This window comes from Aristolochia californica, unplaced genomic scaffold (genome assembly GCF_029961685.1).
Source record: "Aristolochia californica isolate CCGP_79_NKW_82.1479 unplaced genomic scaffold, dmAriCali1.0.hap1 SCAF_15, whole genome shotgun sequence".
NCBI classification, from domain to species: Eukaryota; Viridiplantae; Streptophyta; class Magnoliopsida; order Piperales; family Aristolochiaceae; genus Aristolochia; species Aristolochia californica.
The window spans coordinates 611,441-633,490 of record NW_027181826.1 but is presented as its reverse complement, the minus strand read 5'-3'; the positions used below and the strand labels follow the sequence as shown (position 1 = coordinate 633,490).

Sequence of the window (22,050 nt, the reverse complement as noted above, 5' to 3'; positions counted from 1 at the left end):
AAGACTCAGCCGCATTGGTGCATCTCTTGGTATCCATTTCTGTTGGTATTTTTCAATTTTTTGTTCTTCATAAACTGGATTTCCAGATTTTTGAGGAACTTCTTGTAGTTTTCGGAAATTTTTAGAAATAACATCATGAATTTATGACCGAGTAGCTGATAGTGGCCTAGTGATGTTAAGGCAACTACAGGAAGCATCGTGTAGCTAATGGAATTGCCTGGAAGTTGAATTTACCAGATCTGCCTCAGCCATGGAAATAGAGAAAGTAACAAGAAACACAAGATTCCTTAATCAATTCTGATGGGGTAAAATCCGAGTTTTGCGGAATTATGAACTCAATATTTTCCAATGAATTACAGTTAGAAGGCGTGATCACATCTGCAAAAAATTATGGACAGGAACCCAGATATCTGCCAATTCATAAATGGGTGTAAATGCACCCTTTTTATCAAATGGGAAAGCAAGATAGTTTCGTCTGAGTTTATCTATCGACCAAATTATTCATGGACCTCAGCAACAAGGATCTGGTTAAAGCTCAGAATGTGCCCAATAAAGTATGCCAAGCTAGTGCAAATAGCTCTGATGAACACAACAGCAAAAAGCAACAGGTGATTGGTAGAAGCATTTAAGCTAATGCGAAGTTGAGGGTGCTGTAAACATCAACACCAATCTGAGCTTCAGCCTTCTCTAAGTCAGTTGAGGCTGTGCTTAGCTTCTGGGTAAAATCTGCCAATCCCTTTTGGACGAGGCTTTGGTCAAAATGATCCAGGGGAACAGCTTCAACGGCTACAATATCAGTAACAGAATTTGCATGGATGAAGGCAAATCCACTGCTGACAAAATATTTCGTAGTTTCACTCCCATCGAGCACTAATAGAACTCCAGGCTTGAGCTCTGCGATAGTGGGGACATGTCCAGGCAAAACTCCCATCTGCCCTGTCATTGCTGGAACTATAACTTGATCCACCTGAAAAACAAGGTGCCCTTAGATTTTTATTGTGCTCGTCATTTCTGCTATAATACTTTTGAAGTCACAGCTCCACACTTCCACAGAAAGAAGCCATTCGGGTTCACAAACAAGGAAATGTTTCAATATCATTGCCAAGGACTAACCTAAACTTTCTTCTCAAAATTGATCAGTTAAACATCATCTAGTTATCACAAATGAATAGCTACCTGAGATAAACCATAAAAAAAGATCACTACAGAACATGCCATGTCAGGATTCAAAAAGAAACTCTTCTATAACAGCAGTAAGCAATGTATATAGCTGTCTTCATCTAAAATTTGAGAACCACTGTGAATGCTTTGTTTTCCTATAAGCAATTACCTGGATGGATATGTTTTTATATTCTGAAGAAGAATGCATTTGATTCAACTAAAAAGACTAGTAAAGTTTATCTCTATAACAAATAAATCACGAGTATTCGTATCCTACTACTCCACATGGCTCGGAAAGCCAGACTTCCATTTCAGTTTTAAGTACCCATTTTTGTATATGTTATGAAGATTCATTACGAACTATGTAAACAAAAGTGATAGGTAAACAAATTTCAAAGTCACTTTGTTGGCAATTTCCTGTGATGTCATTAGTTTGTGGAATGCAGTAGTTTTGTATTAGGTGGAGACCATTGCAGCAGACAAGAATGTGCCATGGTTAAATAGCAAATATCACAATGATATCAAGTGTAGTGAAGCATGAAATTCACATTCTTCCACAAAGACTCCCCCGGAATAAAATAAAAGACACAGAAATAAACAAGGGAAGCAATACAGAAAGTGACAAAAATCTAAAAGTGAAGTTTGAATTTTGGCATATTTGTTCTGAGAATTCAATGTTGTGATGGTGATGTACTTCTCTTTCATATCAATGTTGCACCTAAGAGATTCTTAATGCTCTGTTAATATGGAAGGTGAACAGCAAAGGATTCAAAGGAGTAGATCATAAACATAAATCCTCATACTACGAAAATTGTAGAATGCTGATCAAAAGAGAATTAAAACTTCAGGATGACAAATTAGGATAAAAAGAATAAATACCAAGAACCACAAGTCCACTAACAACACTTAAATACTCTCTGATCTAAGAAAACAATTCATTCAACAAAAAGATGGCAAGCCAATGTAAGCATTCTTTTAATTTATGAACAGTAAAACAGCCATCATCTACAACAAGCTGATATTTGTTTTCATTTGCCTTTTTTGGTACTAAGCTGATTAGCATCAATGACGCACAAAAAGAACAATGACATGGATGAAAAATAAACAAACAAAATCCCCCCTCAATTTGCATCATGTGGATCAACATAGAAAGTAAATAAATATGAAAAGAGAGAGCAAGATACCTCCTTCGAAGAAAGCTCAGATTGGTAGGGGAGGACAAAGTTGACAGTGAGCCTAGAGGGGATTGAAGTGGGCGTAGGAGGACGTGGCTGCATGAAGGAGAGTGGGGTCTTTGGAGGGTCTATGTTGGGGACTATCTGCTTCCATGCCTCCACGAAGGTAGTATCGGTGGTTGAAGCAGCAGGCAGGTCTGTTGAGAAGCAACGACGGCTGCTGCCAAAGGCTCGAACCAAAACACGAGGAACTTGCCTAAGCATTGTACACTTTCTTCACTCTACTTCAACGTGCAACTTTTGAACAAAAGTCCTATCCCGTTGTTGATGATGCCTCCTACAATTGGAGTTCTGTTTAGATTAATATGCTATGGAGATGCTAAAATAGGTTATGGAAGGTCTAACATGTCTTTCACAAAATAGACTGAAATATTATCTGACAGACATTAAATGCATGAAAACACTATCCTCGCATTTTAAATCACAACCAAATATCAGATTTAGATTAGTTCCATCAATAGCATTTGAAATGATGTGTGTGGTATAACATTCACCCAAATCTATACAATTTCACGCAACAGATACCCATTTCCAAGCAATTCTGTTCTCCAAATACTCGACGCCCAATGGCCCGAATCAACAACTTCATTCCCCCAACCGTGGAGCTACTAACTTGCATTTTCAAATAACCTAAAATGTTACAATCTCATTCTCCGAATCACCTCATTCCGCGTTTTCCGATGACTCAAAATGTAACATCCTCGTTCTCTGAATCACCTCACTCCGCGAACAAATCGACTATAGTGAAATATATACATAATAAAAGAGTTAAAAAATGAAACCACTCCACCAATCGAACAAAAAAGATGGTAAGAGTGATCCAAGACCTCTAAAGCGGGCCACACAGCCGCGCGGCGGACGGCAATCTTTTTGATAAAATTGCGGACCGCAGAACAAGAGAACCGGATGAAGGACAAAGATAGCTCGGGGATATATTAGGGAAGAGATAGGTATGCCTGGTGGAGACCTAGGGTGATCGAACCAACGGGATCGATCCAAGCTGCAATGCAGCCCAACAGGAGAATAATCTAGGGAGATCGCAGCCTTCGAACAATATACACAGCCAACAACTGTGGCTCGGTGCGAAATGAAGAGAGAAAATACAAACTCACCGGACCAGATGCTGGCTTTGATTCGTCGGAGTGGGTGAGAGGAGGGAGACGAGCCGGAGAACCAAAAGTAAGATGACGGTCTCTAATAGAAAATGCTACTTTTCTTGGAATTCAATTTCTTTGAAACAAATGTTTTGCCAAGAAGTCCTTTATCAAAATGATTTTTTTTATTACATCTAATTTAAAATAATATATATTAAATTGAGTTATAACTATATAAAATATATTTTTAAAGGTAATTTAACAAAATACCCTATTTTAATTTTAATTTTATAAAAAAATATAATTAAGATATTTTAAAAAATGTACTAAGAACCCTTTTATATCTTAGAGCATCTTTTCAAGGGGTATTTTCGGATAATACTGAAAAGAATTGAAACAAAAATGAGGACGTGGTACACATTTTGATTCGTAGGCCCTGTTAGCTGCCCTTGTTAGAAATCTATATCACAGGAAAAACTAGAATTATTTTTCTTATTATACATGTTTTCAAGAAACTTTCAGATAAAAATCTATTAATGCCTTACTAAGAAATTAAATGATTTTAAAAAATCCAAGGAAAATTAAATAAATATATTTTTAAAAAAAAAATAAAAAATAATAATCAATCTCATACATTATCATATTTATATAATAAATTTTCAGTAGAATAAAATATCAAATAAAAAATTACTATGAAAATTTGCCTTGTGCTAAAAGTATTACAACATCAAATATTTTTCAAAAATTTTTCATATGGCTTTTTGGAAAAATTATATCTTTGTTGATTGGAATTGAAAATTTTTGGAATGCAACAGTGTTGTTCAAAAGGGTTTCGATAAAAAATCAAGGGGTATTTCCGGATAATACTGAAAAGAATTGAAACAAGAATGAGGACATGGCACACATTTTTATTCGTAGGCCTTTTAGTGCCCTCGTTAGAAATTTATATCTCAGTAAAAACTAAAAATATTTTTCCTATGATACACATTTTCAAGAAACTTTTAGATAAAATTCTATTAATGCCTTACAGAAATTTAATATATTTTTTAAAAAATAAATAAAAATTAATAATCAATCTCATACATTATCATACTTATATAATAAAATTTTCAGTAGAGTAAATATATAAAATACAAAATTACCATGAAAAATTAACTTGTACTGAAAGTATTACAATATCAAACATTTTTCAAAAAATTTCTATATAATTTTTTGGCCCATCTTGACTGAAAAAATTATACGATTTTCTTGGGAAGAATTTCTCTTAATTTAATCATATATTTTTATTTATAAAAAAAATTGTTCCTAGTATAAACATATTTATTTCCTAATTTTTCCATTGTTTTTTCAATGAAAAAATAAATTCTCACCCCAATTGTTATACACGGGGGAGCCTGTTTTTCTGTCGTATAATTTTCCAGCATCTCCGTGAACCAACCGATCGAATTGAGTCATCATTGATTACTAGTTTCAAATGTTTGCTCAATCGAATTTTCCAGCATCACTATGAAAAACGTAACAAGAAGCCAAGAATCCTTGTTTGTCGCATAAAACAAGTATTATTTTAAAAGGAAACTGCTCGAATCGAGTCTCGTACCTTTCAACAAGAAATCCAGTTCTTGTGTGTACTGATCAGCGCTGATAACAGCCCTGCAGACGCCATTAAAAATGGCCCTGAAAGCACTCCCTTCCCATCCCTTATATCCGCCACAGACATCAATCCGTCGGCAATATCTTGCAGGATCGAGAGCTTCTTCAGCAATCCCTTCTCTGCTATTTTTTTTATTTTCTCCACCTCTTTATCCACTCCCTGTCCCTTAGATTTCAATTCCAGAACCTCAGATGTCAATGACTTTTCTTCTTCAGTAATCCTCTTCAAGTCTCTGCTCTTCAACGAGATACTCCCAATATAACCAATGAACTCAGCCCAGGCGCTGATCTTCTGCAATTTCACGGAGTTTTTGCTGTCGATCAGACCAGTCTTAGCTAACCAAACAAACTGTTCGACGAAATAGTACACACCCTCGCCGCCGTAGGCAACAAGCGCGAGGATTCGACCTTCTGTCGTATCGGTTGCGGAACTTCGTAGGGCATTCAGGTCCTGAATGAATTTCCCTAACCGGAAGGCCTTTCGGCTGACTCCGACGCTTGATTCGAACGATTTGACGCGGCAATGAAGATCCTGATTCTCGGAGAGAAGAGACGACAAGAGGATGATTTTGGAGGCGTACCTGGAGATCTTCAGCAGCTTGTCGACGCCGTCTCTCTTCGCCAAGTAAAGCTCGAGATGGTTTAAAAAATCTCGGTCTTTTGATGGCTTCGCTATAGAAACTTTAGAGCTTTCTGTAGAAAGTTGATTATTCGAACCTTGAGCTTCCATGACTGCGCAGAGAAAAGAAAACCTTGAACAAAGAAAGCCTCTTCCACAGTTCTTTTACTCCATGTTTAACAGACACTTTCCTGCTTCTGCGTGAAAAAAAAAGGGAGCTGATTATGTAGGTAATTACGGGGTAAAATCAGAAGAAATGGAATTAAATGAAAGATCGACTGGAAATTCTACTCTAATGTCAAACATGACGAAGATCGAAGAAGAAGAAGAAGACGACCTTCGATGATCGGGAGAATCCTTGATCGAGAAGACAATATCTCAAAACCTTTCGAGGTTAGCTCATGCTAACTGAAGATAAAATCATCCAGTAGAAAAAACGTGCTTTGATCGGAGAAATCCCCTCCGGCGAAGAAACAGTTGGGAATTGAGATCGGGTGACGCCAGGTCGCGTCAGTCTGATTCTCCGTTTGCGTGCCGTATGGGAATGCGAGCCGAGCTTGGGACGTTACCGGGCGTCCAATTAGAGTTTCGTTTTCGAAATTCGAATAGATACGTAACTAATGAAATGCAAATCCAAATTTTTGTTTAGAATAATTATATTACTTTATTTTAATTTAATGAAATATTAAATTTAATTTAATTTAATTTTAATATATATGAAATGAATCATTGGTTAGGATGTGTCATCGCCGAAGTAATACCTCGGGAGTCTCATTGGGTCTTCGAGGCGAAGGTTCTCATCGCTTCAGTTTTCAGCGGAGTCGGGAGAGAAGCTGGGAGAGTGATTCATTTTCGAAGGACACCACCGAGCTGTTTTCTCATCTCATCGTAGAAATTCTCTGAAGAGAGATGGGGGAGAGAGACGGAGAGATTGATCCTCTGGACGCTTTGAGGCCTCTAATGGCTGCTTGCAATCCTCCTATTGACGCCCTTATCGTCCCTTCTGCAGACAATCACCAAGTGAGACTTGATCTAACAGTCTTCTCTCGTTAAAAACCTGAGTTTTTGTTTTTTATTTTGTTTTAGGAAGCGCAATTGGCGGTTCTGAATTTCTTTGGAACGATTGAGTACTCGTTCTGTTTGTATTAAATTAAGCCATATTATCAAAGATTTCTTTTTTTTCTTTTTCTTAAAGAGAATATTGTCTTTTGACAATGTTTTCCTTTTTGGAAGTATTTGAGGATGAACTGTTGATATGGAATACTTATTGCAGAGTGAGTACGTGTCTGATCGGGATAAAAGGCGCGGATTCGTCTCTGGGTTCACTGGAAGTGCCGGTAGGCTTCTTTGTGCTTTCCATATTTCTTCCTGTTGACTTCGAATTGCCGTGGATTTTAAAGTTTGTATTGACTAAGAGAAATAGCGAATCAATTGATACGCATTTTGTCGTTGGCTACGGACATTACATGAGTTACTTGTTTTGCTTTATTTTCTTATTGTTGCGTCTGAATTATCTTTCTCTTTTCCTGTTTGTTGAAACTTAAGATTCGATCAGGGCTGTACACTCGCGACCTCTTACGATAAGTAAAATGTGATCGCACATTTAGATTGATACATAGTATTTCTTTGGCTCCCTTGCGATGACCATAACCTTTCAAACTAGTATGGGTGTTTAGGGGGAGCTGCTGTCTGGATGATAGGGATAGACCACTTTTCGCTACATTATCTTCTCAAGTGTCCTCCTTTCATCTGAGCTTCCTTTCTTTGGTTATTCGTACAGCTGCAGTTAATTTGGCATCAATCTTCTTGCAGGTGTTGCAGTTATAACAGCAGATGACGCTCGTCTTTGGACTGATGGTCGATATTTCCTTCAGGCAATTCAGCAGCTTAGTGAACGTTGGAAGCTCATGCGGATCGGAGAAGATGCAGCAATTGAGAATTGGATAACTGATGTAAGTCACCAGTTTTCATTTTCAAAATGATTTACTTGGTGAAGATACTGGAGAATTTTGTTGTTGGGCCTTCGGCTCAATGAGCTACATGTTGGGGTTTCCAGTGTAAGGTTTTGGATTCAAGTCTCACCCTGGGGGGTGGGAGTGTTCGTAGTGTATGCGTGTATCAACGTTTTGAAAGTAAAAAGGTTTGTGACACTAATGTTGCCAACATTGACATCATTTTGCTTAACTGTCTGTGCCTGTTCATTTTTCTGAGGCATTTTGTCCGTTTCTTGATACGATCTGCATGGATTAGACTAATGCTTGTTCAAGCAGTATCAATTGTGACAAAAAACGACCCAATTCTTTTATCCAAACTATTTGTCAAATTGTTACCCAGGAAGATCTGTTTCTTTGCGGTAGTTCCAGAGAAGGGTGAAACTACGAGTGACCACTATGAGCATTTTAAGCTGAATCAGAAGGCTCCTTCATGAGTAATCAATCAATGTATCATTGTGAGGTAGCCTTTCATAAAGAAAGATGCCATGATTATTGGTTCTGGGACAGTTTCCTGTCTAATAATTACAAGTTGTACTTGATTGGCAAGATGCTTAAGCTGCAACATTCTGTATGACATTTTCCCCCACATTGCATGTATTTGATCCCATGTTCCCAGATCTGTAAATTCTGTTGCAGACTGTTGTGCCAAGCAGGGGCCCTCCCTCCATGCCCCTCTTGTAAGGGGGAGGTCTGCCTAATCTTGTTTGTTGTTTCTAGTTTAATGAATTCATCACACTCTCAAAAAAAAAAAAAAACAACATTCTGTATGACATTTACATTATTCGTGTACCAGAATTTGCCTACTGAAGCTGTTATTGGTATTGATCCTTGGTGTATATCTGTGGATGCTGCACAAAGATGGGAGCGTGCTTTCTCGAAGAAAAATCAGAAACTCTGTCAGTTATCCACAAACTTGGTAGATCAAGTTTGGAAAAACCGCCCTTTGCCTAAAATTCAACCTGTCATAGTGCAATCCCTAGAATTTGCAGGGCGTCCTGTTGCAGAAAAGTTAAAGGATTTGAGGCTGAAACTTATTCAAGAGAAAGCATCTGGTATGGTGATTGTGACCCTGGATGAGGTATGCAACCTTTACATCTTTCTGATTGTTTATTTATTTGCATTATAGAGAGATAAGCCCCACCTTTGTCTTTGGACATTTTGTTTCTTGGTCAGGTTGCTTGGTTATATAACATTCGAGGCAATGATGTGTCATACTGCCCAGTTGTTCATGCTTTTGCCATAGTGACACTTGATTCAGCATTTTTATATGTTGACAAGCAGAAAATTACTCCTGAGGTCAGTATCTGAGTGACTCTCTCTCTCTCTCTCTTTCTCTCTCTCATTTTCTTCAAATTTTTGTTCAAGTGTCAGGACATACTCTCTGAATATTTGATTGCTGTTGGTCCCATCATCCATACCCATGTCCTTTAACCTTATACTGATTTTCCTTTTTCTCTTTATTCTGATTATCTTTTATTGATTTTGAATAGGTAGCTACTCATTTAGCTGATAACGGAATTGAGGTACGGGAATATGGTGCGGTGGAGAAAGATGTGGAGTTGCTTGCAACTGGTTATCTTAAGAGCTCAGTAGCTGTTAATGATTCTCAAACAGAACATAAAAGAAATGGTAAAGAAGCTACAGCTTGTAACAATCATGATGAAACTGAAAAAGGAAAAGGCAATCTTGTATGGATGGACCCTGCTACTGGCTGCTTTGCACTTTATTCAAAATTGCCCTCAGATCAGGTTCTTCTCCAACCGTCACCTCTGGCCCTTGCCAAAGCTCTTAAGGTTTGTGTGGAACTGGAAGAACTGTTCCACTTTTCTAATACCTAGTTCCCACCATACTAACAGGAAATGCTCAAAGAATAAAAAGTTCTGTGGATAATAAATCTTCACTTTTCAAGTCTATATTCTATCTTATTCCTGTCATTCTATTGTAGAATCCTGTTGAGTTAGATGGATTAAGGAAGGCACATATTAGGGATGGTGCTGCAGTGGTGCAATATCTTTTCTGGCTGGATAAGCAGGTACATATTGATGCACAATTTGAAATCAAGTCTTGCCACTTTGTCATATTGCTAAGATTCTAGGATTTAATATGCATGGTCTTTGATTGATTAGGAATAAAATGAAGGTAGATTGATATGGCTAAAGGGTTATGGAAGCATCAGTACTTCTGAAAGAGAAATATATAGAATAACGAATGCTGGAAAAAAGATGTTGGATGATACATATGTGCTGCTTATTCTAATACTTGTAATGTTTGCTATAATCAGTTGTTAATTGGATACAAAATCCAGCTTTATTTGAATCAATGTATTTTATTTTTGTTATTTTGTTTTTGAGGCACCCTCAAGTACTCTTTGATAAATATCTTATTGTGTGGCAGTTCTTATGTTTTGATGAGTGTCTCGATTATCATGCTTTTCATGTTTGGGTGCTTGACATCTTAGTAGTTCAAAATTTGCAGATGCAAGAGATATATGGAGCTTCAGGTTATTTTTTGGAGACAGGAGGAACAAACAAAAGAAAGCATTCGTGAGTTCACTATCCACATATAGCAGTTGGTTTTTCTTCTCCTGTAGGAAGTCATGATAGGCTTTCAGAAGAATTGGGACTTAAATTACTTAGTTTAGTTACTTCACCCCCTAGATAACTTTTCTACAAATCTATCCGCACCATTAAGAGTTTTATGTATTCTCTACATACCAAGAGCACAATTCTCTATCTTTGTTTGATATTACTTGAGTTCTTATGGTTATAGCAGGGAGACTACAAAATTAACCGAGATTTCAGTAAGTGATAAGTTGGAAAGTTTCAGGGCACAGAAAGAGGTAGGAGTTAAATTTCCTATATTTGTTATCCATATCAGAAACGATGGACTTGACATGCTTCTGCAACCTAGATGTGTTTGCTTTTTGCTTTAGTCCTAGTCTCTGACTTCTGAGTTCTCACTTAAAAAAGATGTTCAATGGTTCTGATACATTTTGTCATTTGGATATTTTCCTACAGCTCTTCAAAGGCTTGAGTTTCCCTACTATTTCATCTGTTGGGCCAAATGCAGCAGTTATCCATTATTCACCTGACTCAAAAACATGTGCAGAGCTTGATGCGAACAGCATATACCTATGTGACTCAGGAGCTCAGGTTTGCATCTTTTGTTAGTGTTGTAAAATCCAGAAAATTTACCTGATTTGATAAGATTTATGCTCTGGTCTTGTAAAGCTGTACTGATATTTGTGGTTTGCAGTATCAAGATGGAACCACAGATATAACAAGAACTGTTCATTTTGGGAAGCCCTCTGCTCATGAAAAAGCCTGCTATACTGCTGTAGGTGGTCTCTATACTATGATGGATACTTGCAATATTTGCAGTTCTAGTGTAGTATATTTTTATATTCAGTTACTTTAATTCACTTTGTTTTTACTGTTATCTGTGATCTTATTTGAAATGCTCTAACCTCATCTTGGTCATTCTACTGGTGAACCTCGCTGCTGGTAATTTGTGATCAATTAATTCTCCTACTTTGTGCTTTTATGCTCTATATGTCTTTGATGGACTTGTTACCCTCAATTTGATTTCTGTGAGATAGGTTCTCAAAGGTCATATAGCACTGGATGTAGCTGTCTTTCCTAGTGGAACAACTGGTATCTCAAATTATTTACTCCTTTTCTTTGTTCTTCTTTTTTGGCTTACTCAACTGGCTTAATAGTGTGAAAAGACAAGTTTTTTTACTTGAATTGTTCTTTCAGGACACTCTCTTGATACTCTTGCTCGAGTTCCTTTGTGGAAGAATGGGCTTGACTATCGACATGGAACTGGGCATGGGATCGGATCATATTTGAATGTTCATGAAGGTGTGAATTTACACCAGGAGCTGCTTCTTTTACTAATTTTGTTCTTACCTTGTGATTGTGATTGTTGACATTGTAAGTTGTGGATGATGATGACCAGGTCCCCATTTGATTAGCTTTAAGCCTCAGGCTCGGAATGTGCCATTGCAAGCTTCTATGACTGTAACAGATGGTCAGTTTGATGCATGTGATTCTGCTTACTTGCAATAAAGTGTAGAAACAGCAGTTCTTTGATTTTTTTATTTATTAGAAAAATGTTTTATTTACTAGTAGTCCTGTATGATATCCAAAGTGGTTAGAGGATTTGGAGAATAATCTGGGGAAAAGAGCTGTCCTAAAATCTTGCTCTTTTGTAACTGTTTTTCAGAGCCCGGCTATTATGAAGATGGGAAGTTTGGTATCCGACTCGAGAATGTGTTGATTATCAAGGAGGCTAGTACCAAGTTTAACTTTGGTGACAAGGGCTATCTATCATTTGAAAACATAACATGGGTAAGACTGCATCAATTGTTTAGTTCTTAGTTCATTGGATTTTTATCATTTCGTTAGCCAAGCCTCTTGATATCATAAATGAACAATTAAATACATGATCGATGGAAATGTGGTTATCCCCTCTTAAGAGGGCAAGGAACAGCATCTGGCTATAAAGTATCTGGGCAAAGTGAAATATCTTATTATCTCTATTGCTGGCTGAGGGCTATTTCCTGCTCTCTGAAGAAAATTGTATCTAACTGCACCCTCAGCTACAGCTACATTTCCCTGAGCTGTATCTCACGCAAAGAATGGATAACAAACAGCGTTAATTTCTTCTCTCAGGACTTCATTCTTTGTCGAAGCTTGTTCCCTTTTTTTTGTGAGCAGACTTGTGATCGGTAATTTTATATTTCTGCAGTATCTGAGGATTGCTATTTAATTCGGCATTTTCTTCTGGAAATGTTTGTGCAGGCACCTTACCAGACAAAGTTGGTGGACGTCTCCCTGCTTACACCTGAAGAGTTAGAATGGGTAAATAGATACCATTCTAAGTGCAGAGAAGTTCTGGCTTCATTCTTGGATGAACAGGTGATGGCATGGCTGAGGAAGGCTACTGAACCAATTCGTGCATAAGTTACTCACACAATGCTTCAATTTGTGCAGTCAATTCGTCACACCACGTTTAGTCTTCATATAAATTTCATTTCTGTCGTTTGGTTGTCCCTAGAGAACAGAGATCTTAGTTCCCCCCAGCATGTTGAAGCCAAACAATTCTGCCGTTCCTTGTTTAAGGCAAGAGGTTTCTGCCCAAAGAAAATAAAGACATACGTCTGGGATCAAATTCAATTTACATATTTAAGGTATGCAGATTTTTAGACCATTTTATTTCATGAAGTAATTATCTTTCCGTTATGCAGTCGGTGGATTATAGATTTTCGGAAATTCATTCAAATTCTACTGATCTCTGGAGCAGGCCTAGGTTTCTTGGTATAGAATACTGTATCGAGACCGTTAAAATCCTAAATGTGAATATTATGCGTGTCTTTAAGGAAAAAAACGTTCTGTAGGAGACTCTTAGATTTAAGAATTATAGTCCGCCCAGTTTAGTTCTTAAATTTAAGAATTCAGTTTCAGTTTGATTAGAAACCATCCAAGGCAAATCTCTGTAAATTCTCTGGTCATCCTTTCTTTCTCTCATGCTCTCAGATTGTTTTCTTTTATTTTTCCATCACAAATTTCTGTGTCATTTGGACTCTCCAGCTTCAGCTTTCCATCTACTGATGACCTCGTGAAGAGAATTAAAAGAAGACCCGCCTTCATTCAACCCAGTCAAAACTCTCTCTCGCAGCTCCCTGACCCTAAGCTTCGCACCCTTCCCTTCTTCCTCCTCCATCATCATCCTCACAACTCTCTCTATCTCCTCCCGCCTGATCCTTTCTTCCCCAGCTTCTCTCATCACTTTAACCGCAACTCCGAGCTCTTCCGCCAGCGTCGAGGCGTTCGATTTCTGCTCAGCATACAGCGGCCACGCAATCATTGCCACTCCATGGACGATGCTCTCCAGTGCAGAGTTCCACCCGCAGTGACTCAAGAAAGCCCCGATAGCTCCGTGCCGGAGTATCTCCCTCTGCGGAGCCCACGACTGTACCACCAAGCCTTTCCCTTTAGTCCGAGTCAAGAACCCGTCTGGCAGGTAATCGGACGGATCCCCGGTTCCGCCTCCCGCGGTGAAAAATGTCCCCGATCCCTGGTTTCGGGTCGGGGCTCGGAATACCCATATGAATCGCTGCCGACTCAGCTCCAGCCCCCACGCCAGCTCGGTGACTTGTTCGGCCGACAGCGTTCCGCCGCTGCCGAACGACACGTAGAGAACCGACTCCGTCGGCTGCTGGTCGAGCCACGTTATCGTCAGGCTCTCATTTTCGGATGACGGACCTTCAGCGGATTCTTTAATCGGACCCACTGGGTAAACGGGTGGAGTCGGGATCCCTTTCAGACGCACGTCTTCTCTCAAAGCTTTTAGAGTAACAGGTTCAAGAATCTCGGATGTGTTGATCAAGATCCCGTCCGCCAAAGGGAACCGGCTCGCCCGGTGGAGGAACCAACTGTACCGTTCGTTACTCCGGTCCAGCAGTGGGTCCATCAGATCTTCGATCGGGATGGGCTTACATCCAGGTACAATCACCGGATCCTTGAGATCCGTGTATTCGCCACGGACTTGCCGGTCTAGCGTCGGCAGCCACATCATGATGGACAGCAGCAAAGCGGTGGACGTGAAGAAGACGTACTTGGGGAGCTGGAGCTGGAGCTCGTCGAAGACGTCGGTGCCGAAGATGTCGACGACGAGGACGGTGGGACCGGGCGCAGGGAAGGAACGGATTCGCGAACGATGAGGGACATCCGGGTCTCGATGCCGGCGTCGTGCGGGACTGAGATGTGGGCGGGGGGAAGGTAGAGGACGTGGAGCTGGTCCGGGAGGGCGGCGGAGCGGAGTAGATGGGACTGGGCGGCGGAGGCGTCGGTGGTGAGGACGAGGAAGGTGACGCGGAAGCCGTGGCGGGAGACGAGATGCCTCGCAAACTCCAGGAGGGGAATGATGTGTCCCATCCCCGGACTGGGGAGGATCGCGACATGGACTTGGGAAGCCTGCATGGCCGGAAAGCTGGAAAGTCGAGATTCCGGACAAGGATCTGGAGTTGGGGTAGTCAGGGAAGAAAGATATAAATTCTTCGGAGGTTGAGTACAGTAGTTCTTGGTCTGTGATTTCGTTGTTTCTGCAAGTGGCGTTGCAGGGGAAGGCCTCTCTGACGAGGTAATTAATTTATACAGTGATGTGAATGGTTTATTTTAATGGAGAAAGAAGGGTGACGGACTTGGCCGCGTTTGGGGAGAATCTATCCATCGAGCCGGCCCTGCTTCATCTGTATGGAGAGAAGAATCCGTGCTTTTTAGTGGATATTTTAAAGCGGGAATGTGCTTTGTGTGTTAGTGTATTTATGGGAAAATACGTTAGAAAATAATTTTTTGTATTAGTGTATTTGTGTAAAAGTAATTTTTAAATAAAATGCTTTCAATTAAAATTATTTTTAACTTAATAAATAAACAAAAAATTAAACTAAAGTTTTATATTTAATTTTTATTATAAAAATACCAAAATACCCTATAATCAAATGTTTACTTTTATAATATGTAAATTTTCTCTCTTAAGTTATTAATTAAATATAATATTAAAAATCATATATAAATATAAAATTAATCTCTAATTTTATTATTTAAAATAAATTTATTACTATTTTTTAATAAAATAAATAAATAATAATAATCAATCTCATACATCACCATATTTATTTAATAAATTTTAAGTAAAATAAAATATCTAATATAAAAATATTATAATATTAATTATTAAATACTTATTAAAAATAATTATATAATTTTCCGAACTATCTCAGCTTTTCCCTGCTTAGAATTAGGGAAGCTCGGAGTAGTAAGAAGCCGGTTACTCGAAGTTCCAGACCTACTATGCAGCCGAAGGCTCGGTTACCAAAATTTAATTCCTGACGGTTCGAGTTCTTCGGATTCATCCGGAAGTGTTTCTTCGGTGAAGAAGGCGGGTTTGCAGACTCGAAGGAAACAGATGCGGTGAAGGCGGCGAAGGTTGTTCCTCATAGTGCAGAGCTGTCTTCAGCTGATCCTCTTCTAAATGAGAAAAGGATTACGGCAAATTCAGGTGATGCTCGGATTCTTACGTAATTTTGGTGTTTTATTTCTCTGTTCTCATTCTCGTTTCCTTTTTAAACAATGCCGACGTCCTTTTTGACCGTCGTTCAAGTCGTTGTCTTCTTCTATCGTGACAATTGAGTGAAGTTACCTTATGCCTCATTTGAGCTGATCACCAGTGATCTGTTCCACTACTGGCAGGAAGCTATTTGATGACTTTGATGTCACTTCTGTTGCTAAACTCACTGAGAAGATGATTCTCTCCATGAATGAAAGCAGCAGTTCTTTGCTGTCTGAATCAAAGCTGCGCGCAGTGGTGGGGAATGATTACTAAATGAGTGAATTTCACTTATCACCAAGGTTCTACGGTGGATTTGATGCAAATAGGTTTTCCCTTTTGTTGAACCAACTCTCATATATACATTTCATGCAAGCAGCAGGAATAGTAAACGATCATCTCTCAAGTTGTTTCAGGTACAGAGAGTGCACTTCAAGAATCAACAAATATGAAGCGAAGGTTGAGGAGATGGAGCCACTAACAGTGAAAATTTTACAGAAGACATGTTCGGAACAAGCAGGACAAGCCGGGGTGTGGTCACAATTTTCTAACTGCCCCGTGATGGGCACATCGACCAGAGGGTACCTATGATGTCAGGGGAGTGTTCTTTCTTTCATCGTGTGTAGGGTTTAGGGTTTAGGAAAATGCTCCTACCATTCAGTTTTATGTTTTCTAGTATCCTTCTTCAGTACCCGGCAACTCCTGAATGCAGATGCGAAGAACAAAAACATTATTTTGAAATGAAACTCAGAAAGTGTGTAGACTGTTTGATTTTATTAACCCTTTTAGGCCTGACCCATTATTCTCTGAGATGTAACGATAATGGGCAGTTAAAAACACTCCCTCCTCTTTGGAAAAATGAGAGGTTTTATGGACTACGAATCTAGTTTAGCTACTGTAGCTTGTGATTTCTCCGTCGAAGAGATTCTGAATAGACGAAAGCATACTCTGCATCTGGAATTTGATAACAATGGCAAGCGTACGTTCAATGAGAATGGATCTCTCTTCCAACAGTAACCAAGTACGCAATTATAAGACCCTGCTTTAGAAGTCAGTAACCCAAACAAGCATTATTTTATGACTTGTTGTAGCAAGGACACGGCGTTTTCTTATTAAAATCCCCCCTCTACACCTCATCACTGCATTTGCTGCCATTTGATTTGATTTTAATATTGTAGATGAACTCAAACTGAATATGTTTGGTTGTTTTCGTTAAACTGCAGGGAGGTGGGTGTGTTGGGTGGTTGAGCTATCTCGGGTCCTCGTGTCTGATTTCTTCTGTCCATTTCTGATGCCACGGGACAGCCACAGGTTTCCTTGTCCAAGTCCATATAATCAATTATCTGGGAAGAAAGATTCATTGACATCTTCTCCTCCAACTATTCACCCCTGCCAAGATCGGAGACATGTGAAGATACGGCATATAGCCGATACACCCACCACTGATTTCTGCGGTGCATGGGAATCTTCTCCCACAGGACCCTTCATTGTTACCGAGGTTCTTTCATGGCGGTTCACATGGCCCAGACACACACATCACATGGGAATAGGCGTGGAGGGGAGTGTAGTCCTCAGATGCCCTTTGACCACAAACACCACAACATCGACACGGAAGAAAACAACAAAGTCACGCAGAAAGCTGATTCAGAACAGTTCTACTCTAATCGCTAGAATTCAAGAACAACACAATCATGGGAATCTTTGACCCTCTTCGTTTCTCGGTTTCTAAAACATTATCTGGAGATTGGATTGGCGCAATTCAGTGACATTTTTTCTGCTTGATCCTTACCCGTCCCAGATATCTTGCCAAACCATCATGGAATTCAGACCAGTTCACTGGCATGAATCAATAAGGTAATTTCCATCATGGAGTTCAGAGCAGTTCACAAGCATGAATCAAGATGATAAAAAATTAATTGTTTGGAACTTAAAACTCATTGATTCCAACCAGAAGACAATAAGTTCATTTCCAAATTTGGAGCAGATTAGAATCAAGCTAAGCAGAGTTTGGATAATAACTACTCAGACTGGGTTGCAGTGACAGCAAACTCGATCTGGGTTCAAGAGGAAAACAAAAGAATTGCTACAAGAAAATGGTTTAGAAAATAAAAAAAGACTCCCACCCATGATGGGGGGATTTCCATTTACAGAGAGCAGCATTGCAGCAATGTCTACTGCCTACCATCTCCATGAAAGGGAAGCTCCTCTAATCCCCCTTCCAGGACTTCCATACAGTAGCAGTAGCACTCCACATTCCATTCCATCAAACATTACATATAAGACCAGAGCAGCAAATACACACACAGGATGATAGAAATCAGTATGGGAGCTAGATCCTCGACTTCCCATTGCCAAGAGTGAGCTCCAAATCTTCCACACCTATCTCATGAATCCTCTCCCCTTCCCATGGTTTCACCTGTCCACACTCGAACTCAAACTCCAGAGGCCTCCCCTTCTCGTTCCCGAATCCCCAGCCCATCCCATTCTCCGGCGGTGAATTCTGTTGTGACCCCGGTTTGACAAGATTAAATGTGGGAGATGGCGGGGTGCCGACACCAGATGGAGGGGTCCCCACACCAGAGCCGCCTGTTTGGAAGCTAACCCACCGCCCCGAATCAACTGTTGAGGCATCAGATTCATCGCATTCGGGGATAGTCGCCGGTGCCCAGTGGTGACGACGAGTGGGGCTCGAAGGGGCGGAGGCAGCAAAGAGGGGATGACCAAAAGTGGTTACAGAAGCATTAGCCAGAGCATCCCAGTCGAGTTTCTGTTGCTTTGAAGCTCGAGATGTGGGAGAGGAGAGAGGAGGGGTCACCGGGGCGCTATTAGAGATCCGTAGAGGTGGGAGATTGGAGGGGATGGCTGTGAGATTTCGCAGGAATGGAAGGAGATAGGATGAGGTGTTTGCATCAAAACGAGTTGGGCTAGGGAAGGAAGAAGAGGTTGGGCTAGCATGATAGGAAGGGACAGGACTTGGGTAGGACGATGATTGAGGGCTAGGCTGGATGGATGAACAGGCGCTCAAGTTTGTTGATGTGCCAGCAGTTTCAGCTGGTGGCGGTTTACATCCCTGCAAGAAAATAAATAGGGGAGTTAGATAAAAATTTGCCAATGGAGGCAAAGAGTAATAAATTGAAGAAAACCGACCAGGTGCAGAAGCTTTTCCTTCAATTTTTTTTTTGTTTTTTTAGATCCAGAGTTACAAAGGGATTGAATAAGGAAGACAACAAGATCAAAACACTAAAATATGCGTCTTTCTTCAAAAAAAAGAATCAGAATGGCTACGCATGAACAGCAAAAATTGGAAAAAACAAGGAAAGTTAAAGAGGGAAGAAATTTTTGGTACTGAAACTTCAAGAGATGAACAGCATCCCAACTGGGGAAAACATGGAATCCAGATGCGTGAATCAGATTAACAGAAGAAGGCATACTTTTCAGTGAGAGCGAATCCAGACTAGTATCAGCTCAATTGGGATCTCACGAAAAATTCACATTAGTTCAAGCAACCTTTCAGGACAGAAGAAGAATATAGAGGAAAAATCACTAAAAAATGAAGAAAAGAAAAAGAAAAATGATACAGAAGCAGAGATATATCATAAACGGACAGGGAAAGAAACAAAATAGCAGTACAGTAAGAAAAACCCAAAATCGCCCAAAAACGAAACCGATTATAAGAGAGAGCACAATGAACAAGACTTTCATTTGTTGCAGAAATGATCACCCGATCGAGAGAATCATAACTAGAACACATCATCTCATCCCATAAAAAAACAAAAATCAAAAAGCCATCCAGCTGAACTTCTGAAAAAAAAACTCGATCAGAAAACCAAATAAGATTTTTTTTTTGGTAAAATAGCACAAGCAGAATCAAGAAGATCTATGGTCAAAACAGTCAGCACCTTGCGGTAAGTGGTGCCGTCTTCTTCCACAACCCACCCAGCTTCGGAGCACAGAGCCTTCAAAACTTCATTATTATCGCAATGCTTGGGCAGCTTATAGTTCCCAAGAGCCCTCAACCCCGAAAAAATCTTGGCGGCGATCGCCCTCCTCCTCCTCTCCCTCCTCTTGTTATTCTCCCTCTCCTTCCATGTCGGCAATCTCCCCGATCCGGACGTCATTATGACACACCCCTCCTCCTCAAAAGAAATCAACCTGATCTCTCTCCTCCTCTCCGCTCAGGAGAGAAAAACAAATCCTCTCTCCCTTCGAAGAATATAAACGTACTCCTCCCTTCTCCCTCCCTGCTCCTCCTTTCTCCAAGGAAAACTGGGTTTTTTTTTTAAGAAAGCAGCGGAAGCAGAGCTAAAGAGAAGATCAGTCTTTCCTCTCTCTGTCTCTCTGTCTCTCTGTCTCTCTCTGCAATCCCCTTTCTGGCAGAGGAAGAAAGAGGGGGGAAGGGCGTTGCAGTGCAGGCGACTCACGAGAAGAGTACGTTTACTTTATTGGAAGCTGATGGATAGATTCTCTTCCTCTCCCCTTCCTTCCCCAGACAGCCAAGCTTTTATTACTTAAATTATTTTTCACTTAAAATGTTAATTAAGAAAATAATTAATGTTTTTATAATATTTAGTGGTTAATTATTATTTTGACTGGAGTTTAACCCCAAGGAGTTAAAAGTCATTTGGGATTTGAGATCTGGCTAGTCTGGTCAAAAGTCGACCACAACAAGCCAACTAGCTCTTGGAAAATGGAAATTTGCAATTATTCAGACCGGACCGGTCCATTGAATTGAATTTAACCGGTTCCTCTTTCTTTTGGTCATACATCTTAGGTTAAGTCTTAATATTATAAAACAATTCTTGTAATATTGAGCACAGTCCTGGTCGGTTAAACCTAATCTGACCCGGGTTCTATAATAATACCACGGGTCAGATTTTATTTTCAAAAGAACCCGGATAATTATGTACCTGAACACTGACCGACTCGAAAGAATAATGGTCAGGGAGTCCTGACACCAGTCAAAATTACCGAATTATCCACAACCGTGAACCGAAATTCTTTTTCCGAACCGGCCAGGCCGGTACGGTCAAAAGAAAATGGCGAATTTGTCAGTGCCAGAGCAGGTAAAGCGAACCGTGAAACTGAAGGTTCAGAAATGCCCTTCTTTCGAGACTATTGGCAGGGGAGAGAACTGGTGTTTTGATAAAAGAACTAGGGGTTTTTCGTACCTTTAAGTTAGATCGACATGTGTAGAGGTCAGGATGTTACTTTCACTGACTACATACTTGTCCCCACCTTAGCCCTAATTTTTATTCATAATCACGCTTGTATCCTCTAAAATTGACAGATCTGCAGTCACGTGGTTTGAAAAGCCTTTATTACCCCTAACATTGACCGAGGATTCCGGTGAAATGACGGGGGCAGGTTCGTCTTTACGACTGCGATGCAATCTGCTGTCGGGATAAGAGGGCCCTGGCGAGGGGGGGGAGAAGGGACGCGTTGGCCTAAGCGACGCGAGCTTTCGACGTGGAGCCCACCTGAAAAGAACCGGATAGAAAATTTTTTAAAAATGGCCGGGGAGGGTGGGGGCAGCAGAAAGGGCGGCCCTTGCACGTGCGATGCGGGGAACTGCTCGACAGGTGTCGACGTTCCAGCTGGTGGGAAAGGACCACTAGCCCCACCACTCCACGCGCGTTGCGCTGCCCCTGACCCACCGGTGAAAACGCTGATGGCGTGAGCGCTGACCAGTTGCGACAAAAAAACACGTGTCTTTCCCCTGTGCCTCGCGCGCCATGTCCTCTACGAAAAACACCCGAAATATGTACTCACCATGTATCTTTTGATATATCACCTATATATCTTAATTATATTTTTAAAATAAATTTAATCATGAAAACACCTATAGAAATTTATAATCGCAAAATACAGGAAATAATAATTAAAAATAAAACGGAAACAACTATTATTTCGTATAAACCCGGCATCCTTCGATCGAGGTCGTCGATGTTACACCAGTGGGCCCCACCTGACAGCGAAATGCGGAAAGACGCTTGCTTGCTTGCTTTAGAATCCGAGCCCGATACGCTTTCCGGCTATTTTAAAGAAAACAGCGCGTGTCGTCCTCGAGAAGAACGAAGGGCACGTGCGGGGGGGGGGAGGCAGGAGGAGAGAGAGCAAGAGAGAGAGAGCGACTAGTCGCGCTGGCAGCATTGAAGGAGAGACAGAGACAATAGCCGCCGCACGAG

The 22,050-nt window shown here is 40.3% G+C and overlaps 5 protein-coding genes across 10 annotated transcripts; 1 reads left to right on the top strand and 4 right to left on the bottom strand.

The window, feature by feature from the left end:
* Window positions 1-417: 417 nt before the first annotated feature.
* On the bottom strand, window positions 418-3,607 carry LOC137951744 (ATP synthase subunit delta', mitochondrial-like). 3 transcript variants are annotated; one of them, XM_068798626.1, is made up of 3 exons: window positions 3,509-3,607; window positions 2,346-2,673; window positions 418-967 (listed from the first exon to the last, which is right to left on the bottom strand). In XM_068798626.1, exons 2-3 carry the CDS (start codon window positions 2,598-2,600, stop codon window positions 626-628), a joined length of 597 nt encoding a protein of 198 aa, XP_068654727.1. In that variant the 5' UTR covers window positions 2,601-2,673; window positions 3,509-3,607; the 3' UTR covers window positions 418-625. The 3 variants fall into 3 exon arrangements, with proteins under 3 accessions (XP_068654727.1, XP_068654728.1, XP_068654729.1); XM_068798627.1 differs by lacking the exon at window positions 3,509-3,607 and adding an exon at window positions 3,224-3,464; XM_068798628.1 differs by lacking the exon at window positions 3,509-3,607 and adding an exon at window positions 3,059-3,134.
* Window positions 3,608-4,960: 1,353 nt separating this feature from the next.
* LOC137951073 (peroxisomal membrane protein 11A) lies at window positions 4,961-6,324 on the bottom strand. 2 transcript variants are annotated; one of them, XM_068797640.1, is made up of 2 exons: window positions 6,097-6,324; window positions 4,961-5,956 (listed from the first exon to the last, which is right to left on the bottom strand). In XM_068797640.1, exon 2 carries the CDS (start codon window positions 5,868-5,870, stop codon window positions 5,091-5,093), a length of 780 nt encoding a protein of 259 aa, XP_068653741.1. In that variant the 5' UTR covers window positions 5,871-5,956; window positions 6,097-6,324; the 3' UTR covers window positions 4,961-5,090. The 2 variants fall into 2 exon arrangements, with proteins under 2 accessions (XP_068653741.1, XP_068653742.1); XM_068797641.1 differs by having other exon boundaries at window positions 4,961-5,950.
* Window positions 6,325-6,518: 194 nt separating this feature from the next.
* Window positions 6,519-13,815, top strand: LOC137951072 (aminopeptidase P1). 3 transcript variants are annotated; one of them, XR_011112096.1, is made up of 17 exons: window positions 6,519-6,779; window positions 7,033-7,096; window positions 7,572-7,711; window positions 8,547-8,831; window positions 8,927-9,049; window positions 9,244-9,546; window positions 9,699-9,785; window positions 10,229-10,296; window positions 10,523-10,592; window positions 10,771-10,905; window positions 11,009-11,089; window positions 11,352-11,406; window positions 11,512-11,616; window positions 11,714-11,785; window positions 11,981-12,105; window positions 12,559-12,947; window positions 13,348-13,815. XR_011112096.1 is itself a non-coding variant. In XM_068797639.1 (16 exons), the coding sequence occupies exons 1-16, from the start codon at window positions 6,669-6,671 to the stop codon at window positions 12,718-12,720; spliced, it is 1,983 nt and encodes a 660-aa protein (XP_068653740.1). In that variant the 5' UTR covers window positions 6,519-6,668; the 3' UTR covers window positions 12,721-12,999. The 3 variants fall into 3 exon arrangements, 2 of the variants coding, with proteins under 2 accessions (XP_068653740.1, XP_068653738.1); XM_068797639.1 differs by lacking the exon at window positions 13,348-13,815 and having other exon boundaries at window positions 10,526-10,592; window positions 12,559-12,999; XM_068797637.1 differs by lacking the exon at window positions 13,348-13,815 and having other exon boundaries at window positions 12,559-12,999.
* Window positions 13,331-14,794, bottom strand: LOC137952093 (anthocyanidin 3-O-glucosyltransferase 5-like). The gene is given in 2 exon segments (XM_068799163.1): window positions 13,331-14,448; window positions 14,451-14,794. Coding segments are annotated over 2 exon segments (1,407 nt in total). The 5' UTR covers window positions 14,740-14,794.
* Window positions 14,795-17,806: 3,012 nt separating this feature from the next.
* LOC137951910 (protein BZR1 homolog 1-like) lies at window positions 17,807-20,326 on the bottom strand. The gene is made up of 2 exons (XM_068798892.1): window positions 19,765-20,326; window positions 17,807-18,935 (listed from the first exon to the last, which is right to left on the bottom strand). Exons 1-2 carry the CDS (start codon window positions 19,981-19,983, stop codon window positions 18,195-18,197), a joined length of 960 nt encoding a protein of 319 aa, XP_068654993.1. The 5' UTR covers window positions 19,984-20,326; the 3' UTR covers window positions 17,807-18,194.
* Between the last annotated feature and the right edge of the window lie 1,724 nt (window positions 20,327-22,050).

Bases quoted from the DNA above. Each gene is read 5' to 3' on its own strand.
- LOC137951744 (XM_068798626.1), bottom strand. From the start codon at position 2,600: ATGCTTAGGCAAGTTCCTCGTGTTTTGGTTCGAGCCTTTGGCAGCAGC. The intron at 968-2,345 runs GTATCTTGCTCT...CTTGTTTTTCAG, and splicing joins CTGAGCTTTCTTCGAAGGAG to GTGGATCAAGTTATAGTTCC.
- LOC137951073 (XM_068797640.1), bottom strand. From the start codon at position 5,870: ATGGAAGCTCAAGGTTCGAATAATCAACTTTCTACAGAAAGCTCTAAA.
- LOC137951072 (XM_068797637.1), top strand. From the start codon at position 6,669: ATGGGGGAGAGAGACGGAGAGATTGATCCTCTGGACGCTTTGAGGCCT. The intron at 6,780-7,032 runs GTGAGACTTGAT...TACTTATTGCAG, and splicing joins CTTCTGCAGACAATCACCAA to AGTGAGTACGTGTCTGATCG. The intron at 9,786-10,228 runs GTACATATTGAT...CAAAATTTGCAG, and splicing joins TTTTCTGGCTGGATAAGCAG to ATGCAAGAGATATATGGAGC.
- LOC137951910 (XM_068798892.1), bottom strand. From the start codon at position 19,983: ATGACGTCCGGATCGGGGAGATTGCCGACATGGAAGGAGAGGGAGAAT. The intron at 18,936-19,764 runs GTGCTGACTGTT...ATTTTCTTGCAG, and splicing joins ACGGCACCACTTACCGCAAG to GGATGTAAACCGCCACCAGC.